The following is a 22,574-nucleotide window of genomic DNA, read 5'->3' as shown; positions in this document are numbered from 1 at the left end:
ATATCACACTAGAGTTGTTGGGGCTAATTACGCACCTCAGAGGACTAGGTTGCTTTCTGACTAGCCTAGATATCCATGTGCTGCACCAGTGTGTGCAGTGTGAATATAACCTAATACGTTTTTACCAGCAAACCCCCTATGTAATATTTAGCTTCAAATGATATTAAATTTAACTTAAAACTAACAAGTGTTGTCTGATTACTTTTCAATTTTTTCTGTTCCTGTGCTTCCTAAGTCAATTTTGAGGGGACTGAAGAATTATTAGTTTTGGATGAAATCTGGCTGAATTTTTAGACAGTAATAGATGCATTAATTATAAATAATAACTTGAAACAATGTTGGTTGAATTCTTAGGCTTAGATTTTAAAAGTTAAATATTCATAATTCCTCCTTTGCCGTACATTTTTCCACCTTTACCTCCCTCCCTCTTTCCTAACACATCTCCATTTTTAGTTTTCTTCAGCTACAGATGCCTGCTCTTAAAAGGCAAGGCATTACACTAAGCTTTACAGGACTTGTTCTAAAGCTCATTCTGCTATATAGCATTCTACAGTCTAAGATTTAACAGTAAGGATGCTTTTTTTTTTTTCTGTCTGTGAGAATGTTCTTTTTAGCAGCAACACATTTCTTTTATAGTGACATGATGGCAAATAGAGATGTTCGCTGATGTAAAAATAAAATTAGATGCTGTAGTACTGAACTAATTGTTTAATTTCCATGTGCATTAGACAGACGATTATGAAGACCCCTTACTCATCTGAGGTAGCTACCTCACGACATAGCCTCTCTTGTGAAATACAAGGTGTAGTTCAATATGACAAAAATAAAGCAACACATTCAGAGTTGCTGTAAATAAAAAAATTATGTAACTGGGAGAAACTAAATCAGCTTGCATGCAAAGCAGTATGAAAAATAGAATTTTACATTTTAAAACTTAAATTCAAAGTGCAAAAGAATGAACTACAACACTGATTGCTGTGAAGAAATCCTTGCTACATGAGCAGAGTATTGGCTGAATATGCAATGAAGGCATAGTGAAGGAAAGGTATGAGGCAGCTTGAAGGCTATTCTTACTTACTGTGACTAAAGCAGTCTTCTCAAACTCTGTGGTTTCCTTCCCCAGCTGTAAGAAGGACAACTGCGTAGACCCTCCATGCAGAGACTGGAGGAGTTACAGGCATGATGGAAGACAGGATCAGAATTCCAAATGATTTTGACCAGCTGAGGAGGTGGTCTGGAATCAGTGATACAAACCGGAATGAAGGCAAGTTGACAGTGCTTTATTTCACAGGAGAGAACTCTAGTGCAGAAATGCAAGATGGGAAGTAACTTACAGAACAGAACTTGGAGATTACAAGGGACCAGAAATATGAATATGAATCGGCGATATGATGTATTAGGGAGGGTGCAAATATGCAAGGCAAGGATGAGCTTGTTTTCTTCTGCTTGGCACTGGCAAAGCTTGAGCCGCGTACAGTTTTGCAGAGCACAGTTTAAGACAGGAATAAAGAAACGCAAAAGATCTTGAGGGAAAAAAAACAAAGGAATTAAATATTTATACATCATGTTTTTAAGCTTATGGTAGCTGACTGGTAACAGTTTTCTGCTATGTAAAAAGATGTTATATGGACGCTGCATCCAAGTGTAACAGCTTAGCTTGTAGAAAAGGATAACTTGGGACTGAATATGAAGAAAAGTCTTAAGTTGATCAATAAGCGATAAGGCATCGCGGAATGACCTATATGGCTGACAGTGAGCCATAGGGCTGCCCTTTTTCTATTGCGTTTCTTATCTTGTGTTTCAGACCCAGTGCTCCAGAGATGATGAATTTCAGATATTGTGAAGGAAAAGAGGCCATTTCTCAGAGCGAGGAAGAAGGGAAAAAAGGTGGGAGAACTCATGGGGAGACATAGACAGAAGCCTGGGTATGTGTAAGAAAGCAGCAGTCGAGGATGTGGGATGAAGGAAAAAGTTGGTAGCAGGCCAGAAACATAAGGCAGTTGAGGGACCGGAAACTGGGGGCAGGCAGACCTGGGAAATTCTACTTGTAAGCAAACATTCTGCATCTCTGCATGAAGATGGTGCTAGGTGACTTCAAAATGGTCTTTCTTTGCCCTCTATTTCTTACTTGTGTGCAAAGAAGTGCAATAAAACATTTAATTTCTCATCTGCAAACCAAACCTGTCCCCATATCTGCTGAATGACAATTAAAAAAATTCATTCTTGTTGCTAGGACAATTCACCATATCAAGTTTGATGTCAAATATGATGATTTTCACAGTACATGTAACAAACTTCCTTCAACTTTTTGGCAGACACGTTTTTTGAGAAAGGAGTAGTGCCAGTGATGAATTTTGCTTACACCTTGGGTTCCTAATGCTCCTGCTTCAAACACTGGTGCAGGACAGGAGGTGAAATGCTTGTAACTGGGGCACTGACATCTTTTTGTACTCTGCTGTGGTGACACGGTGCTGCTAATTCTTGATGTGCATCTGAACTTATTACTGACCCCGGATGACAGAGAAAGGCTTTGCACGTCATCATTAGACCCAGAGTGGAAGTTGTGGGTTACCACATTTTATAAACTCGCATCTGAGGTGTCTTACTCCTACGAGAAGTTACCTTGTTCCTAGACGTGTAATGGGGAGTCATTGATACACAGTTGTCCAGCGCTTTGAAGTGATGACACCCGATCAGCTGGGTTAGTCCTGATTGTTAGGCTGTATGATAGAAGACTCCTCTGCATCACCAGAAAGGACAGAGGAACAGGTGGGGGACCCCAGAAAGCTAATGTGAGAAGTGGAGCCTCACAGCTGGCTGCTCCCAAGCTAATTTTTTTATTCTTTAGAGAAAAACAACATTGTAATATTTAATTATTTTCATTTAATTGTCTTATTTCCCTCATAATTAGCTTACTATTCATCAATTTCCCTCATAAAACCATCTTATTTCTACCTCTGTTTGCCTTCAAATTCTGTCTTCATCACCCCAGAAAATTCAAAATTTTACAAGGTAAACTAGTTTTGAAAATAAGCTTGTATTTGTGCTAATATGCAAAGAGATCAACTTGAAGACTGCACTTGACACTGGAATTCCTGGGAGGAAAACAAATGCATTTTATTAACTTAACAATCACACATCCCTGAAGTACAGTTATCAGTTGTCTGGAAGGAAGCATATCTTCATCTTTAAATGAACAGGTGCATTTCTCCTTCATTTATTCTTGGCTTTATATAGCCAGGTTTCTTTTCTGCTGGTTTTCATGACAGCAGCTGCTTTTGTTATTCAAGGACTAATTTCCATTAAACTTCTACAGTTTATCAGTTAACAAGGAGTCTTATCTTTTATCAGAAAGTAGACAGCAAGTATGCTAGGCATTCTTTAAGGCTCCAGTTACATGCTGAAGAGAAGCTATGTGACCATTTTTGTTTCAAGTACAGTAAACAGTTGTCATTAGCTACTGTCTTGTGTGGAAATAATAATCTACATCACCATAAGCTAAAACTGACCCCCATATATATACTTTCATCACATCCGTGTTTTCTGGGTATAAATTCCATTTAAAACCTAATTCTGATTTGTGTTAAAATGTGGGTTTTTTTCAGGCAGTACCTGCTTATGGTTTTATATGAGCTTTGCGGCATCAGTCCATGATATGTAAATTTCTAATGCTCAGAAACATAAAAAACACTGCTAACAACTGCTACAGATTTTACACTCCATTTAGAATAAAACAGTGCCTCTTTTAAAGAATACCTAGAAATTATTAGTGGACTGCATAGGATTATAACATTTTTTATTATGATTATCTATGATTATTTTTTTTAATGTGTAAACTGTTGTTTAACATCACACACGTCTTGGACAGATTACAGAGCAAAAGTTCCCGTCTGAGTTTTATGTTAATCCCCCAGTCTACTGAAAACTGCATTAACATACATTTAGATTTTACAAATAAATCAACACAGTTCTAAATTCTCAAGATGTTGCAATATTTAAACTTACATTGTATAAATATTTAATCCAAGTAGTGTTAAAGGGACACTGTCAAACTCTTATCACCAAAACTTGGGATTTCTTAACAAAAATAGTCAGAGCCAGTTGTTTATATTTAAGACATATCATTTATCTAATAGTGAATTTCTCATAATACAAAAATAATTTCAAGACCTCAAAAACTACTTTCAACTGGATTGTAGCAGCAGTTCACTAACTAACACACACCATTTTGGGCTATGTTCATGTTAAGCTCACTTCTGAGCTACTAAGGAGGTGATTGGTGGCAGCCAACATGGCTTCACTAAGGGCAAATTGTGCCTGACAAATTTGGTGGCTGCCTACAGCGGCATTACAGCTTTGCTGGATAAGGGGAGAGAACAGATGTCATTTACCTGGACTTGTGCAAAGCATTTGATGCTGTTCCGCTTGACATCCTGGTCTCTAAATTGGAGAGACATGGGTTTGATGGATGGACCACTCGGTGGATAAGGAACTGGCTGGACAGTTGCACTCAAAGAGTTACAGCTCTTTAAGTAACAAGGACATGGCTGAAATGCCTCTACACAAATGCACATAGCATGGGGAATAAACAGGAGGAGCTAGAGATGTGTACATGCCTCCAAGGCCAAGATCTTATTGGCATCACAGAAACGTGGTGGGATGCTTCCTACAACTGGAGTGCTGGCATGGAAGGTTAAAGCCTCTTCAGGAGAGAGAAGCAGGGGAAATGAGGAGGCGGTGTTGCCCTATATGTCAAAGACCATCTGGAGTGCCTGGAGTTCAGCCTAAGGATGGATAAAGAGCTGAGAGCTTACGGGTCAGGATTAAAGGGAAATCAGGAGCAAGGGACATTACAGTGGGGGTCTGCTCCAGACCACCTGACCAGGAAGACGGAGCGGATGAGGCCCTCTATAGACAGATAGGGCTGGCATTGCATTCGCAGACCCTGGTCCTCATGGGCAACTTCAGCCACCCCACCATCTGTTGGAAGGATAACACAGCAGGGCATAGGCAATCCAGGAGGTTCTTGGATTGTACCGATGACAGCTTCCTTCTCCAAGTGGTAGAGGAGCCAATGAGGAGAGGAGCTGTGCTGGACCTTGTTCTTACCAACAAGGAGGGGCTGGTAGGCAGTATCAAGCTCAAGGGTACCCTGGGTGCAGTGACCATGAAATGGTTCACCATGACCATGAAGTTCTAGATCCATGAGGCAGTGAGGAAGGTGCACAGCAAGGTAACCACCCTGGACTTTAGGAGAGCTGACTTTGGCCTCTTGAAGAATCTGCTTGGTGTGGTGCCATGGGATGAAGCACTGGAGAGAAGAAGGGCCCAAGCAAGCTGGTTAATACTCAAGGTTCACCTCCTCCAAGCTCAAGAGTTATGCATCCCAACAGAATCACAGAATCACAGAATTTTCAGAGTTGGAAGGGACCTCTAGAGATCACCTAGCCCAACTCCCCTTCTAAAGCAGGATTGCCTAGAGCACATCACTCAGGACTGCATCCAGGCTGGTCTTAAAAATCTCCAGAGAAGGGGACTCCACAGCCGCCCTGGGCAGCCTGTTCCAGTGCTCTGTCACCCTCACCATAAAGAAGTTTTTCCGTGTATTTGAACGGAACTTCCTGTGTTCTAATGTGTGCCCATTACCCCTCGTCCTGTCACTTGGAACCATTGAAAAGAGCCTGGCTCCATCCTCCTTCAACCCACCCTTTAGATACTTGTACGCCATAATAAGGTCTCCCCTCAGCCTTCTCTTCTCCAGGCTAAAGAGTCCCGGCTCTCTCAGCCTTTCTTCATAAGGCAGATGCTCCAAGCCCTTAATCGTCTTAGTTGCTCTTCGCTGGACTCGCTCCAGCAGTTCCCTGTCCCTCTTGAACTGGGGAGCCCAAAACTGGACACAGTATTCCAGTTGTGGCCTCACCAGTGCAGAGTAGAGGGGGAGAATGACCTCCCTCGACCTACTGGCCACACTTTTCCCTATGCAGCCCAGGATTCCATTGGCCTTTTTGGCAACAAGGGCACATTGCTGGGCCATGGATAATTTACTGTCTACCACGACCCCCAGATCCTTCTCCTCCGAGCTACTTCCCAGCAGGTCCGCCCCTAACCTATACTGATGCCTAGCATTCTTCCTCCCCAGGTGGAGGACCTTGCACTTGCTTTTGTTGAACCTCATTAAGTTCTTCTCTGCCCAGCTCTCCAGCCTGTCCAGGTCACGCTGGATGGCAGCACGGCCCTCTGGGGTGTCAGCCACCCCACCCAGTTTGGTATCATCAGCGAACTTGCTGAGGATACACTCTGTCCCCTCATCCAGGTCATTAATGAATATATTGAACAAAATTGGACCGAGTATTGACCCCTGGGGGACACCACTGGTTACAGGCCTCCAACTAGACTCTGTGCCGCTGATCACAACCCTCTGAGTTCTGTCCCGCAGCCAACTGTCAATCCACCTCACTGTCACCTCATCTAGCCCATACTTCCTCAGCTTCCTAATGAGGATGTCATGGGAGACAGTGTCAAAAGCCTTGCTAAAGTCAAGGTAGATGACATCCACAACTCTCCCCTCATCCATCCAGCCAATTATAACATCATAGAAAGCTATCAGATTGGTCAAGCACGATCTACCCTTGGTAAATCCATGTTGACCACTTCCAATAACTTCCTGTTCCTCAACGTGTTTGGAGATGACATCCAGAATGAGTCGCTCCATTACCTTCCCAGGGACAGAGGTGAGACTAACTGGTCTGTAGTTCCCTGGGTCCTCCTTCTTGCCTTTTTTGAAGATTGGAGTGATGTCAGCCTTCCTCCAGTCCTCAGGCACCTCTCCTGTTCTCCATGACCGTTCAAAGACGATGGAGAGTGGTCTAGCAATAACATCTGCCAGCTCTCTCAGCACTCGTGGGTGCATGCCATCAGGGCCCATGGACTTGTGAATGTCCAGCTTGGCCAAGTGGTCTCTGACACGGTCCTCCTCAACTGAGGGAAAATCTTCCTCTCTCCAGACCTTCCCCTTTGCCTTCAGAGTATGGAATTCGTGAGGGACAGCTTTAGCAGTGAAGACCGAAGAAAAGAAGGCATTCAGTAACTCTGTCTTTTCTGTGTCTTCCACCACTAGGGCACCTGTCTCATTCACCAGTGGGCCTACATTTTCCCTAGTCTTCCTTTTTCTATTGATATACTCAAAGAATCTCTTCTTATTGTCTTTAACTGCAGTGGCCAAGCTGAGTTCTGATTGAGCTTTGGCCCTTCTCATTTTCCCCCTACATAGCTTTGATATATCTTGATAGTCCTCATAAGTTGCCAACCCCCTTTTCCAGAGAATGTAAACTTTCCTTTTTTCCCGAGATTCAGCCAAAGTTCTCTATTTAGCCAGGCTGGTCTTCTTCCCCGTCTGCTCATTTTTCGAGACAAGGGGATGGCCTTCTCCTGCGCTTTTAAGAGCACCTGCTTGAAGTATGCCCAGCCTTCCTGGGCACCTTTGCTCTTCAAAACTGCCTCCCAAGGGACACTCTCAACCATGCTCCTAAACAGGCTAAAGTCTGCCCTTCGGAAATCCAAGGTGGTAGTTCTGCTGGCTCCCCGCCTTACTTCATCAAGAATTGAAAATTCTATCATTTCGTGATCACTCTGCCCAGGGCGACCTCCAACCTTTACATCCCCCACAAGACCTTCTCTGTTAACAAACAGTAGGTCCAGCAGGGCACTTCCCCTAGTTGGTTCCTTCACCAGCTGTGTTAGGAAGTTGTCTTCCACACACTCCAGGAACCTCCGGCACTGTTCCCTCTCTGCCGCGTAGTATTTCCAGCAGACGTCTGGGAAGTTGAAGTCCCCCACAAGAATAAGGGCAGATGATCATGAGACCTCTGCCAGCTGCCTATAGAATACTTCATCGGCTTCTACATCATGACTGGGAGGTCTATAACAAACTCCCATCACGATGTCTGCCTTATTGGCCTTCCCCTTAATTCTTATCCATACACACTCAACACTGTCATCCACACTTCCAACATAGAAGGCAGCACACAGAAAAGCCAGGAGGCCTGCATGGATGAACAAGGAGCTCTTGGACATGCTCAAAAATAAAAAGGAGGCCTACGGGGGGTAGAAACAGGGGCGGGTAGCCTGGGAGGTATACAAAGAAATCATTCAGGCAGCCAGGGAACACATTAGGCAAGCTAAAGCTAAGGCCAGGGACATCAAGACAAACACAAAATCCTTCTATAAGTATGTCAGTGAGAAAAGAAAGACTAGGGAACATGTGGACCCTCTACAGAAGGAAACGGAAGACCTGGACACCCAGGATAGAGACAAAGCTGAGGTACTCAACGACTTTTTTGCCTCAAGTCTTCACTGGCAAAGACTGCAGCCACAGTACCCATGATGCAGAGGGCAAAGGCCTGGACTGGGAAAATGAAGAACCACCCACTGTAGGTGAAGATCAAGTACAAGACGACCTGAGGAACCTGAAGGTGCACAAGTCCATGGGACCTGATGAGATACATCCATGGGTCCTGAGGGAATTGGCAGACAAAGTTGCTAAGCCACTAGCCATCATATTTGAGAAGTCGTGGCAGTCTGGTGAGGTTCGGGCAAACTGGAAAAGGGGAAACGTAATGCCTATTTTAAAAAAGGGAAAAAAGGAAGACCCAAGGAAATACAGGCCAGTCAGTCTCACCTGTGCCTGGCAAGATCATGGAGCAGCTCCTCCTGGAAACTTTGCTAAGGCACATGGAAAAAGAGGTGGTGATGGTTAGCAGGCAACATGGCTTCACTAAGGGCAAGTCTTGCCTGACAAATTTGGTGGCCACCTACGAGGCGGTTACAGAGGTAGTGGACAAGGGAAGAGCAACTGACATCGTTTACCTGGACTTGTGCAAAGCATCTGACGCTGTTCTGCATGACATCCTGGTCTCTAAATTGGAGAGACATGGGTTTGATGGATGGACCACTCGGTGGATGAGGAACTGGCTGGATGGTTGCACTTGAAGAGTTGCAGTCAACAGCTCAATGTCCAGGTGGTGAGCAGTCACAAGGGGTGTTTGTTCCTCAGGAGTCAGTACTGGGACCAGTGCTGTTTAACATCTTTGTCAGTGACATGGATGTTGGGATCAAGTGCACCCTCAGCAAGTTTGCCTACGACACCAAGCTGTGTGCAGCGGCTGACACCCTGGAGGGGAGGGATGCCATCCAGAGGCATCTGGACAGGCTGGAGAGGTGGGCCAGTGCCAACCTCATGAAGTTCAACAAGGCCAAGTGCAAGGTCCTACATCTGGATCAGGGCAATCCCAAGCACAACTACAGGCTGGGAGGAGAAGAATGGTTGGAGAGCAGCCCTGAGGAGAAGGACCTGGGGGTGCTGACTGATGAGAAGCTCACATGAACCAGCAATGCATGATCACAGCCCAGAAAGCCAACCGTATCCTGGGCTGCATCAGAAGAAGTATGGCCAGCAGGTCAAGGGAAGGGATTCTGCCCCTCCACTCCACTCTTGTGAGACCCCACCTGGAGTACTGCATCCAGCTCTGGAGCCCCCATAATAGGAATGACATGGACCCGTTGGAACGGGTTCAGAGGAGGGCCACAAAGACGATCCAAGGGCTGGAGCCCCTCTGCTGTGAGGACAGGCTGAAAGAGTTGGGGTTGTTCAGCCTGGAGAAGAGAAGGCTCCTGGGAGACCTTACAGTGGCTTCCCCAGTACCAAAAGGGGGCCTACAGGAAAGCTGGAGAAGGACTACAAGGGCATCTAGTGATAGGATGACAGGTAATGGCTTTTAAGTGGAAGAGGGGAGATTTAGATTAGATAATAGGAAGAAATTTTTCACTTTGAGGGTGGTGAGACACTGGAACAGGTTGCCCAGAAAAGCTGTGCAAGCTCTATCCCTGGAAGGGTAGACGGGGCTTTGAGCAACCTGGTCTAGTGGGAGGTGTCCCTGCCTGGGCAGGGGGGTTTGAACTCAATGATATTTAAGGTCCCTTCCAACCTAAATCATTCTATGATTCTATGACACTATTCCCTAGATTTCGGTCAAAGGAAAAAAAAAAAAAAACAAACAGGCAATTGCTGTTATCTACATATACTTAGTGGACTTAATCATGGCTTAATAGCTTTTTGACAGTGATCTGGACATTTATGGATTTTGTAGCTGATACTGAGCACAGATTTACACACAAATGATGGAGGATATCTTTCCTTTTGAATGGAGGTGTCCCTGCCTATGGCAGGGGGTTTGGAACTCGATGATCTTCAAGGTCCTTTCCAACGTAAACCATTCTATGATTCTATGACATGCTTGTGACCCTTCTCTCAGGAGCTCAGGTTTTACAATACAGTAAAGTCTGGCTATAGGTATTCTAATATTGGATCAAATAAACAAACCAATAGTGGTATAACACAAAATGCTAATTCAACTTGATCTTAGTCTCCTAATGATCATTTGCAAAATTTTAGCAACTGGCATACATACTGACAGGCTTTGTGACCGAAGAGGTTTCTCTGCCCATGTTACTGCATGGGATTATCACCAGTACTCCTACAGCCTTCCCAAAAGCATAGAGCAAGATTACTACTGGTATTACACCACAGGTGGCTAATTCGAAGGAATTCAGCTACTCTTGAGTAACCTGCATCACCATGGCTTCACCTGTGTAACTGGTGTAAGCTGCAATGCTATGTATTTCTTCAGCCATTCTGACTTTCACACTTGGCACCTGAGATCTGTGACTGCCCGTTGTGAACCCCTGGCTATCAAGAGCAGTGTCTGGACTGCTACGTAAATAGCAGCATGCATACACAGGCTAAAAAGGAAAAACACACTGTGAAGTTTGTTCTGGGCCTCTTCACTGAGTGGCTGGTTTTGCTTCCCAGGCTAACTTTTTGTATTTCTTCTTCTGGCCAACTGAGGCCAAGACAAAAAGCTCTTAGCTTCATTTATGACAGAAGACTACCCACTGATTAAATGCTCCTTATTTAATACAGACGTACTTGGATTTCTCAAAAAAAGAGACTATGACCCAAGTGATAAGAGGTCTTTCAAGTGGTGCATTGCTACACCTGCCCTGCCCACTTACAATTTTGCTTCAGCTTGGAGATAGGCACTGCTAACAAGAGCTAGGTACCTCACAAACCTGGTGAAGAATATACAAATCTGGTGAAGAATATATTCACATAGAGTAAAGGCAGGAGTGCAGCAATCTGTTGTCATGGTTTGAGATACAACAAAACCAATTTTATTTTCAGTAATTTTACTTTTCACCTAAGTCTCTTCTGACTGACTGTACTGAAATTAATGGTATTTTTTTCAGACAGTCTCTGCTTCTAGCAGAGATAAGGCCTGATGTTTATAGTTAGTGCCAAGGGACGGTATAAAATCATAGAATCATAGAATCGTCTAGGTTGGAAGGGACCATCATCAAGTGCAACCATTAACCCAGCACTGCCAAGTCCACCAGTAAACCATGCCCTCAGCACTATCTGCCCATCTTTTAAATACTTCCAGGGATGGTGACTCTACCACTTCCCTAGGCAGCCTGTTCCAATGCTTGACAACCCTTTTGGTGAAAAAATGTTTCCTAATATCCATCCTAAACATACCCTGGTGCAATTTGAGTCCATTTCCTCTTGTCCTATTACTTCTTACTTGGGAGAAGACACCAACCTTGACCTTGCTGCAGCCTCATTTCAGGTAGTTCTAGACAGAGATAAGGTCTCCCGTCAGCCTCCTTTCCTCCAGGCTGAACAATCCCAGTTTCCTCAGCTGCTCCTCATAAGATTTGTGCTTCAGACCCCTCACCAGCTTCGCTGCCCTTCTCTGGACATGCTCCAGCACCTCAATGTCTTTCTTTTCATGAGAGGCCCAAAATTGAACACAGTACTTGAGGTGGGGCCTCACCAGTGCCGAGTACAGGGGGACAGTCACTTCCCTAGTCCTGCTGGCTCACTATTCCTGATACAGGCCAGGATGCTGTTGGCCTTCTTGGCTACCTGGGCATACTACTGGCTCATATTCAGCTGGCTGTCCACAAATGCCCCCTGGGTCAGTCTGAACAGGATGGGACATTAAAAACGTGCTCTACACCACAGCCAGGGACAATGGTCCTACCTGGAGCCTCTGGCAGAAAGCACCAGGAGAGACTTGAAGTCAACTCCTTGGATTTTGGAGTCGAGGATACAACAGCTCCAAGGCCAACTCTACTCCAACTAAGAAGAAATATTGGCAGCATATGAAGGAGTTAGAGCTGCTTCAGAAGTGGTTGGTACTGAAGCACAGCTCCTCCTGATGCCTCAATTTCCAGTACTGGGCTGGATGTTCCTGAATCCATTTCCCATCTGCCGCTGAGTCACGGAATCATGGAGTTTTCAGAGTTGGAAGGGACCTCTAGAGATCACCCAGCCCAACTCCCCTGCCAAAGCAGGATTGCCCAGAGCACATCACTCAGGACTGCATCCAGGCGGGGCTTGAACATCTCCAGAGAAGGGGACTCCCCCCCCTCCCTGGGCAGCCTGTTCCAGTGCTCTGTCACCCGAACCGTAAAGAACTGTTTCCGTGTATTTGAACGGAACTTCCTGTGTTGTAACTTGTGCCCATTGCCCCTCGTCCTGTCACTGGGAACCATTGAAAAGAGCCTGGCTCCATCCTCCTTCAACCCACCCTTTAGATACTTGTACACCATAATAAGGTCTCCCCTCAGCCTTCTCTTCTCCAGGCTAAAGAGTCCCAGCTCTCTCAGCCTTTAGTGCAGTCTGGGATTTTACCAGTGCCTGCTGGTGATGTGATCATCATCCTGGGAGCTCAATATTGGTTTTGTATGTATTTGTATGTATTTTATTATTTTCTTATTAATATTTTTATCTTTTCTATTTATGGTTAATATTTCATTAAAGCTGTTTTAGGTTTTTTTTCAACCCATAAGTCTGTCTCCCTTCCCTTTTGGGAAGGGAGAGGGACACTCTCATTCTTTTAGTGGCAAGCCCAGCCTAAATCATGACATCTGTGAAAGGAGAGAAGTATTACATAAGATATTTTCTTGCATAATTTTTAGACAGAGATGCCTTTTTATTTTGCAATTTTTTTGCGACTGTTTTTTTTTTTCACCAGCATTTACACCTATTGAGAAGACTTCCACTCCCCCACGCCTTAGACAGAGCCCGAACTTTGGGCTCCCTTTCTGTGGGTATGATGAGAGGGGGAAAAAAAGCCTTCGCATAGAATGAAAGCCAAACAAATAATGTTAAACTCCACTAAAATTTGGGAAAAACATTTGCACTCTTTTTAGGAAAGTATATATGTCTATATACAAAAATATCATCAGACAGTGTCCTTTTAAAAAAGTTAAGTATATACAGACTATTAGAGTAATTACATAAACTCTAACCATTTCAACAGCTTTTAAACATCACATTCAATTTTCATAAGCAAATTACAATGTTATTTAGCATTTCTCAATGTATTCAACTTTTTTTTGCAACAGAGTCAAATGCAATGCACTTTACTTTTCATAAAAGCCGTATGAATCAAACACCTCATAAGCAAACAGTGAACAGCTCAAGTTACATTCACTTTCTGGTAACTGCTGTTTAATGCTGCACCTGCAGTAGGGCAAGGTAATGTTAAAGCCTCCATCCTTCCCCTAACACAGGGCATTAACAACCGAGTTACAATCCAGTCACATAGAAATACTCTTAAGCACAAATAAAACCTTTAAGCTTGTCACAGCCCAGTTCTCTCAAATTTACAAAATGTACTCCGTAAATAAAAATTTGTTTTATAAGCTCATCAGAAAAAAACCAAACACATCAAGCAAGGGCTCGATCCACTTTGTGCAGACTAGTCTAACACATTACTTCATTAGTTTGCACATTCTCTAATCCTAACTCACACACCTATAAGCAGAATAGTTCCCTAGCCGATGGTAAGAGTGCTCGTTCTTGCTCCTCTGTCAGGGCACAGGCATCCCCTGCACCACACCAGGAAGCATGAAAGGCCTCAATAGTCCCGTCTGCTGTTGGATCTGCACCAAAAGCTTTTTGGGTAAGCTGACGTATCTATACCTTCCTGCTTGGAAGTTTGGTCTATAGCATCTCCATATGTTAGTGGATTCTAAAGAAACTGCCAGGCAGCTACTTGGCAAAGATGCAGGCGATGATGATGGGTGCAGCACGCACTGAGCAGCAGGCGACATGGCTGCAGAATGGCCCTCACATCATTCTGCCCGCTGAGTCCTGCACAGGTGTTGCTCTTGCTTTGACCTAACCGTGCTGGTCCCAGCACACACCAGGTCTCAGCACAAGCTATGTTAGGCCAAAACCTGACCAGCAGTTGAATGGATAGTCTCAAACCTACTGCTACATCGACAGGGTTTCAGGCATGAATGTAAAACTTCTCATCTTGGCATATACACATCTGTCAGAATCCTAACAAAAATAAAACAATATATTTCAATCACAATGCATGTGCAAACATGCCCTGAAAAAATAGAAAGAAAAATGGTAGCTTTGGCTAAAACTACTAGCTTACATACTTTTTATAAAAATGGGAATAAAGTAGGCAAAAATAAGGAGAATTTTTGCAGCTCATCTGTATCAATTTGCTAGCTCTTTACTAATGCTGACTGCTTTTGCTTGTATCAACACTTTCACAAGCCATTTGGGTTTTCAGCAGGGAATAGATCGCACAAAATGCAGTCCCTAAGAAGTGACTCTCGAATTTGTAATGCGAAGTGCTATGCTTGCAAGGGATCTCATGGCACATGTAGAAACCTTGTGACAAACTCCAGCTTGCGCAATGTAGTTGGAAGCTAACCGATACAGCCTTTCTGCCCCAAATATGTTAAAGTGCCCAGGCAGTACCTTCTCCACAAGACCTCTGTCCACTAACTCCATGAGGCGCTGGCAGCTTGCAACGTAGTCACTTACTCTGCTGTAGGGAAGCCAGTCAATCATTGATCCGTCGTACACCACGTCTCCGCTGAACAAAATCTTCCGGTCTTTGTCATGTAAGCAAATACTGCCTCTTGAGTGACCAGGCATGTGCATGACAGTAAGCTGTCGGTCTCCAAGGCTGATCACATCCCCTGCAAATAAATGCGTTACAGGAAAATATATGCATTTATCCTTTATATTAAAAACCACAAGAAGAGTATGACCTATCCATATGCTGAGAATTTGTATGTACTATATATCCACTACAATGGGGCATTTATTTTCTTCCTGACTGCCAGAGGTATCTGAAAGATAGACTTGACATTCGTGTATTTTCCAATGTTAGTAATATTTAACACAGGCTTGGGCTGTATTAATTGCATCTATTCCCACCCTAATAAACTAAAGAATGTGAAAAGAAATGTGATGGAGAAAATGAAACAGGAAACAAACAGAATACGTATAAACTGGGTCTCCTGCAAAGTGAGTATTTCACAATTTATTATAATTTTACCCTCACCTAATTCACCTAGTAACTGCTGTTACTTCTGAAAGGCAAAATTGTTGAGAGATATTAGTTGTTTAGCTTAAAAAAAAAAGTTTTAATTAGAATAAATTACTTAGGGTAATTTATTATTATTATAATTAATTACTTGGGGTGATTTATGCTGTTTGCTTAGCTTTACTTAGCATGAGTAGCTAGATTTGCTGAAGCCCTTAGGCCACAATAGAGTTAATTTTCTCAGTAATTTTCCTAGCAGGTGGTACAGTGCTGTGTTTAGTCTTTTAGGCTAAGAAGAATGTTGATAACACACTGATGTTTTGGTAGTGTTTTCCCTAAGCCTGGGACTTTTCAGTTCCCCATGTTCGGCCAGCGAGCACAAGGACACAAGAAGCGTAAACCAAAATATAGGTGATAACCCTCAGCAGAGACAGCAAGATAAGAGCACTCAACAGCGGCCTGCCTAGACACAGAAAAAGAGTCCAAGAAGGTGTTAGAAGACCCCAGACCAAAAATCACCATTGGACTAAAAGACGTGTGAACAGTGCGTGAGGGGTGGGTGTAGAGAACTAAAGGGTATAATTGCCTGGGGATTTCTTTGTTCAGGGTGCCTCCCTTTTTGGAAGCACCCAGCCTAGGATGACCTTGCTGCTGCACCTTTCAATTAAAACACTTATTTTTATAAAACCTGATACCTAAGACTCTGCTGCAGGAAACATACGGTCAAGCCTGAAGAAGGAGGAAGCGTGCCCAAGAATGTGTGTATGTGCGTGTGAGGTGTGGGAAGGGGCACCCGTTGGCTCATGGGGGTCACCCACTGCAAAGAGACCCTGGTCCTGGCAGTGACAGACTCAGGTGGTGTCTGTGTGACTCCTTGGATGGTGTGTGAATCCTTGGGCAACAGCTTCTCCTTTTAACAAAATGACAGAACATAAATTGCTGGAGGACAACCAGGACTGGCCTCCACACAGTTTCTTCATCTCATTCAAGCAGATGTATAAAAATAGAACTTTTGTAACATAAAAGTCACTATTTTTTTTTTTTTTTTGCCAGCTTTGTGAATGCCTTTTCATTATACTAGCCACTGAACTCGTACTTTCAGGAGAAAGTCGGTCTAGGAATGGAGGACAGGCCAGCTAAGTCTACTGCGGATTTCAAATTGTAATGCCAGCTAATTAAAAATGTGTAAACCCCATTAATTTACAAGTGGTAAATATGTAAACTTAAGAAGAAGACTTAACAACTGCTTAACAACTATATGAAACAGTTCTAAAAGAAGTAACATCCAGTACCATCAGGAAACGATGCTTAAAACTGTAATATGCATTTCAAGTTCCAGGGAGAAGTTACCAAACCTCTAGTGTATTAGAAATTGGAAAGTTACAGATCTGTCCAACACCACAGACAAGCATGCCACAAATTTACTCAAGACTCAGCAAGCCTAAAGGTACTTAACTCTTGAAAGGCAGACTTTTTGTGACAGGACCCTTGGTACTCCACTGAAAAGAGTTAATGAAAATACTAGAACAGCATTTGGAAGTCACTGAAGAACTAACGTCTGAGCAGGCAGTACCCAACAGGGGAAGGCATCCCTATATTTGCAGAAGCAGCTAGTTTCAAAATTAACATAACTTTTTGGTCAAATTCTCTTTCAGGGAAATGTTGGGAAGCCTTGGTAGGAGAAAGAAATAGACTTGACTGTTGAGAAGATTTTGCAGAAAATGCCTGTGTTGGTGAATGAAACAACAGTGGAGGTGGTGATATTACTGGAGCAAAGTGTTTCGGTGGGTTTCAAACTCCTCCGGGCACTGAAGAGAGTAAAAAGAAACAGAATATGGCATCCAAAATTTAAAGAAGAAATATGCAGAATTTGAGAAAGAAAAAAAAAGGACTGGGACAGCTGAAAGAAACTGTGTGTTAGAATGTACAAGTGACTAGGAAAACAGTAAATGGTAAGGCATAATACAAGTAAATGCAATTTTAGCTAGAAAAGCCAAAATGAAAAATACTTGGAATATCTGGTAAGATTAAGGTAATGCATAAACAAAGCAGGCAATGTACAAGCAAAAGCTGCAGCTTTGCACTGTAACAGAATATTGCCCCTGCCACATTCTGTATTTTCAGCATTACTGGATAGTCTCACCCCACAGCAATGGCACATGCACCGAGATGACATGCCACTTCCATGCCGTGTGTCTCAACAAACTTCTGTTGATTGCCCGTAGTTAAAAGTACCTATATGGGATGGCCCTAATACAGCCAAGAAGAGACTTAAGTCGCCTTCAAAAGGTGTCACCTGTCTGTCAGACAGCTGCCCATTGGCTTCTGCTTCACCATATTGTACAGTTGGGCTGTCTGTCGCCCAAACAACCCAGTCATTGTTACCTACAAGAGACTAAATGGAATTTCATCTACAACAAGCCACTTTGGTAAATGTTACATTTACGTAAATCCTGTAAACGAAAATCTGTATTCTTCACAGTACGCATTTCAAAAAATTGCTTTGTTCTTTACACTGCTATGCCTCGACAGTTTATAAATCACAGCATCGTAGAATGGTTTAGGCTGGAAGGGACCTTAAAGATCACCTAATTCCAACCCTGCTGCCCTGGGCAGGGACACCAAAAATCATAAGGGCCACCAGGTGCCAGAGCTGATGGACGCGGTGACATACTGTTAGAAGCTCAATTAGCCAGTCACTCACTTTTTAATTACCGTCGAGCGATTCCAAGGCAAAAAAAAACCCTGCACCACGAGGCAAACGGATCAGGCCATCCCGGGTTATTTTACGTGCATTTCCCCAGTTCCCGCCAACACTTTCCCAACAGTCAGAAAGAAGCATTTTCACTCTTTTTTTTAAATTTACTTATAATTTTTCCCCACTCACCCTCCTGCAGCAGGCGGGTGGGCCGCACCGGGGGGACGCGGAACTGCCGTGCCCGCCAGCCGGGCCGCGGCGGCCGCGCCACCTCCCGCTCCCACAGCCAAGTGACGGCCTCGTAATTGTCGCCGCGGAGCAGGGCCGCCGCCTCGGCGCTGTGCACCGCCACCTCCTCGAAGTGCTGCAGTCCCCCCGAGTGGTCGAAGTGAACGTGGGTGGCGACGGCCAGCAGCGGCCGCTCGCTGGCCCCCTCGGCCGGCGCCAGCAGCCCGGCGGCCCGCAGGTAGTCGGGCAGGCTGCGCAGCCCCAGCCCCGCGTCGATCACCACGTCCCGCTGCGAGCCCCGCACCAGCCAGATATTGGCCCGGTTGCCGGACTCGTAGAAGCGCTCTTGGATCCAGAAGATCCCGTCGCCCAAGGGTTTGTGGGCGAACCACTCCAGCGCCGACATCGCCTGGCCGCCGCTTCCATCCACCGCCACGCTCCCCTCAGCGCCGCGGCAGCGGCGGCGGGCGGGCCCGGGCCCGGCCCACTGCGGCAGCCGCGGGCGGAGCGCGGCGGCGGGCGGGCGAGGCAGCGGGGGAGCGCTGAGGGAGTGTCGAGGGGCGGCGAGGTTTCCCTGAGGAGGGTGAGGGAGCCCTTGAGGGGGGTTGAGGTTGCCCTGAGGGAGGTGAGGGAGCCATAAGGGGGTCCCGAGAGGCCGTGAGGGGGCCCTGAGGGGGAGTGAGGGGGCCCTGAGAGGATGCTGAGGCGGGGTGAGGTTGCCCTGAGGGGGACGAGGTTGCCCGGAGAGGGGCTGAGGGAGTGTTGAGGGGCGGTGAGGTTGCCCTGAGGAGGGTGAGGGAGCCCTTGAGGGGGTCGCTGAGGGAGCCCTCAGGTGGGGGGTAAAGGGGTGAGGTTGCCCTGAGGAGGATGAGGGAGCCATGAGGGGGTCCTGGGGGGCGGTGAGGTTGCCCTGAGTGGGGGTGAGGGAGCCCTGAGGGGTTGAGGGAACCCTGGCAGGGGTGATGGAGCCCTAAAAGGGGCTGAGGGAGCCCTGAGGGGGGTGAGAGCGCCATCAGGGGGTCCCTAGAGGCAGTGAGGGAACCCTGAGGGGAGTGAGGGAGCCCTGAGGGAGGCTGAGGGAGCCTAACCAGGGGTGATGGGGCCCTGAGGGGATCCTGAGGAGGAGTGGGGTTACCCTGAGGGGAGTGAGGGAGCCCTGAGGAGGGTGAGGGTGCCATAAGGGTGTCCCAAGAGGTGGTCAGGTTGCCCTGAGGGGACTGAGGGAGCCCTGAGGGGGATGAGGTTGCCCTGACAGGGGTGATGGACACCTGAGGCGGGGGGGGGGAGACAGCCATGAGGTGGTCCCGAGGGGCTGTGAGGGAGCCCAGATGGGGATGAGGGAGCCCTGAGGGACGGTGAGGTTGCCCTGAGGGGGGCAAGGGAACCCTTGAGAGGGGCTGAGGGAGCCCTGAGGGGGTCCTGAGGGGCGGTGAGGTTGCCCTGAGGGGGGCAAGCGAACCCTTGAGAGGGGCTGAGGGAGCCCTGAGGGGGTCCTGAGGGGCGGTGAGGTTGCCCTGAGGGGGGCAAGGGAACCCTTGAGAGGGGCTGAGGGAGCCCTGAGGGGGTCCTGAGGGGCGGTGAGGTTGCCCTGAGGGGGGGAAAGAGAGCCCTTGAGAGGGGCTGAGGGAGCCCTGAGGGAGCCCTGAGTGGGCTGGGGGATCTCAGCTGTTGCATGAGGGGATGGAGGGGTTGAAGCCCCTTCTGCTGTTGCGACAGGGCCCGTCGCTGCCCGGAGGAGGCGGCCAAGATGGAGGGGATGGTGAAGCCATAAAGGTGGTGAGGGGAGCAGGGGGAGGATGAGGAGAGAGGGAGTGGGAGAGGGCAACGAGGAGCTGAGAGGATGTATTCCTGGATGGCAGGGGCTTGTGGCCATGGTGACACATGTTTTCACCTTTTTACCTTCAGGGGCATCAGGTGAAAAGAAAAAAAAAAAACACCACAAAATCTCAGTATTTAAATTTCAGCCCTTTCTCCTTTATCCAGTCTTCCCTTCCACTCTTTACACCTGTCTCTGCAAATCAAGGATCCAAACACGATCAAGAGTTTTGTTCTGAGGAAAGCATACAATAGCAAGAGCTCATCTGAGTCTCCTCACACCTGCCACCATCGGACCAGCTACCCCGAAGCCAGCAGGGACCGTTTCCACAGGCCTTTCCCTCCCGTAGGCCTCTGCAGCCTTCCCTTGACTGACTGACTGCCCAAGCAACAGCGTATGTAGTTGTGAAGGAATTTTAAAAGCTTAAATCTGAAATTTGCTTTCTCATTTGTAGAGCAAATGACACACAAACTATCTGTAAACACGAAAATGTGCCCAAGTGCTCCATTAGGCATCCCTCCTGGCAGCCCAAACACGAGTTGTCATGGTAACTTTGCCATGCTTGTACAACTCAACTTTTCTGTCAGGATTTCTCCGGTCATCTGTCACTTTATGGTGTCAGTAGACATAAACCTTCTAAGCCAGTATGCTTGAAAAACATCACAGGTTTCAGTAAAACTGCGGAATTGAAATACCAGTAGTTTTAAAGCTCATTACTTCTCATCAGACTAATGTGCTATTTCAAGAGAATCTTACGTGAGTTAAGTTTACAATAGCATTTTAAAAATGGATCTTTATATTCACTATATTTAATGCAAACAATGTGCCTCTCCTTGCTAGCTGGGCTTCTCCTGTGACTTTTTGTGTCTTTGTCTTCTTCTGTTGTTGGTTCCGTTCTCTCACACCCAGATAATATAATTGCTTATGTTTGGAGCTTTGCTATATCTTTTCGCTCTCTCTGTTCTGCCAGGCACATATCTTGCTTTTCATCCTGCTTTCAAATGAGTTTGCTATTTCTTTTATCTTTTCTCTTTTTTTTTTTTTTTTTCATTTCCAGTTAATTAAATGCTCAGGCTTAGCTTTTGCTTTGTTGTCTTTCTTAAAATGATTTATTTAGGTCTTTCTGCTTATTTGTAGGCAGTTTTCTGTGCTGCTGAGTGATGTGGAACTATGTAATGTGATTTTGTTTTATCCAAGCAGAGTGTATTCCTGTTGGAAATAATAAGTAGGAAAATTCTTGCATCAACATGTTTCTCACTGGCATTTAACAAAAAGACCATTGCTTCTATTTGCAGGAATCTTAAAAGATCTTAATTTCAAGTATATATGTCTTTGCTTCTAATCATAATTCTCCCCTGGATTTCTTGTTATTTTAGACAAGCATATGAGAAGCTGTAGGTATTGCACTGTTTTTGTTTCCTGTTTGAGCTTGCTATCTCACCCACACGCTAATGGTGGAAAGAGATGTGATGATACCAGTACAGTAGTAAGTCCAGAACAGGCACGTTCTTACCAAGCAGGGTGCAATACGGCAACCTTGCAATTAATGGTAAATACCACATGGAATTTCTGGGCTGGAGGCTTGAATTGATCTTTACACGGTCTTGGGGAGAGAGCAGTACACATTGCTTCAACCGGGCTTCTGTTGGGTCCCATTTCTTGACATCTTCCCCGCAAAAAATGTCTTTCTTATATTTTGCTTTACTTGCCAACCTGTACAATCCTGAGATGAGAATTGGTGGTGAGATGTGACTGTAAATGTAGCTTTCAGACTATTTTTCTTTTTTATCCTTGGTGAAATATTTTAGTTAGAAACAACCTCCTTTTATCAGCAGTTAGGTTGCAGACATGCTGGAGTTTTTTGATGCTTTTACCTTGAACCTCTTTGCTTTTGAGTCTTTATCAGTATCCAAAACTAGCTACAAAGATAAAGGGAAAAAACAATGTGAAGGTTGGAGAAGCCGTGAGTGACAAACACACTTTTTTGGAGAAAAGTTCAGAAACTGCAGAAGGTATTCGCAGAATGTTCAGGGTCCTTGAACTTTTTTTTTCTTTTTTTTTTTTTTAATGTAGTTTCTGGTTCTTCTGCCCTGATTGAACTCAAGTCAGTACGTCTAAGGTTTAGAAGAAAAAAGTTTAAAATTTCTGTGTTAGGAGGTAATTTCAGGCATAGTGGCTAGCAGAAATGAGGGAATGGAGTTGATTTTAGGTATGTGCCAAATTTATAGTATGTGGAAGAACCTAAGATGGGCATTAAAAATGGCTTGCTATTTAAAATGATCTTTGAGAGTGGTTTTAAAATTACTGTAATTTTTGTTAGACATTGATTTTATAGGTATTATATGCATGCATTCAATACATGTAACAAAAACAAATCTTTAAAAATCTGTAATATTTTCAGTAACTCCAA

General features: G+C 45.2%; 1 protein-coding gene and 1 long non-coding RNA gene across 2 annotated transcripts; one reads left to right on the top strand and one right to left on the bottom strand.

Annotated features, from left to right (window-relative positions):
- The first annotated feature begins 1,044 nt into the window (after positions 1–1,044).
- LOC309683764 lies at positions 1,045–17,438 on the top strand. The gene is made up of 3 exons (XR_014270239.1): positions 1,045–1,264; positions 1,805–1,887; positions 17,078–17,438. It is a non-coding gene; the product is annotated as an uncharacterized lncRNA (long non-coding RNA).
- Positions 14,526–18,754, bottom strand: MBLAC2 (metallo-beta-lactamase domain containing 2; the record flags this gene model as incomplete). Its single annotated transcript, XM_082498109.1, has 2 exons — positions 14,526–15,072; positions 18,310–18,754. The coding sequence occupies 2 exons, from the start codon at positions 18,752–18,754 to the stop codon at positions 14,687–14,689; spliced, it is 831 nt and encodes a 276-aa protein (XP_082354235.1). The 3' UTR covers positions 14,526–14,686.
- Between the last annotated feature and the right edge of the window lie 3,820 nt (positions 18,755–22,574).

The sequence above is a fragment of the Vanellus vanellus genome, assembly GCF_965231255.1.
Source record: "Vanellus vanellus genome assembly, chromosome: Z".
Classification (NCBI taxonomy): domain Eukaryota; kingdom Metazoa; phylum Chordata; class Aves; order Charadriiformes; family Charadriidae; genus Vanellus; species Vanellus vanellus.
The sequence above is the reverse complement of the archived record's forward strand: the minus strand, read 5'-3'. Positions and strand labels throughout refer to the sequence as shown.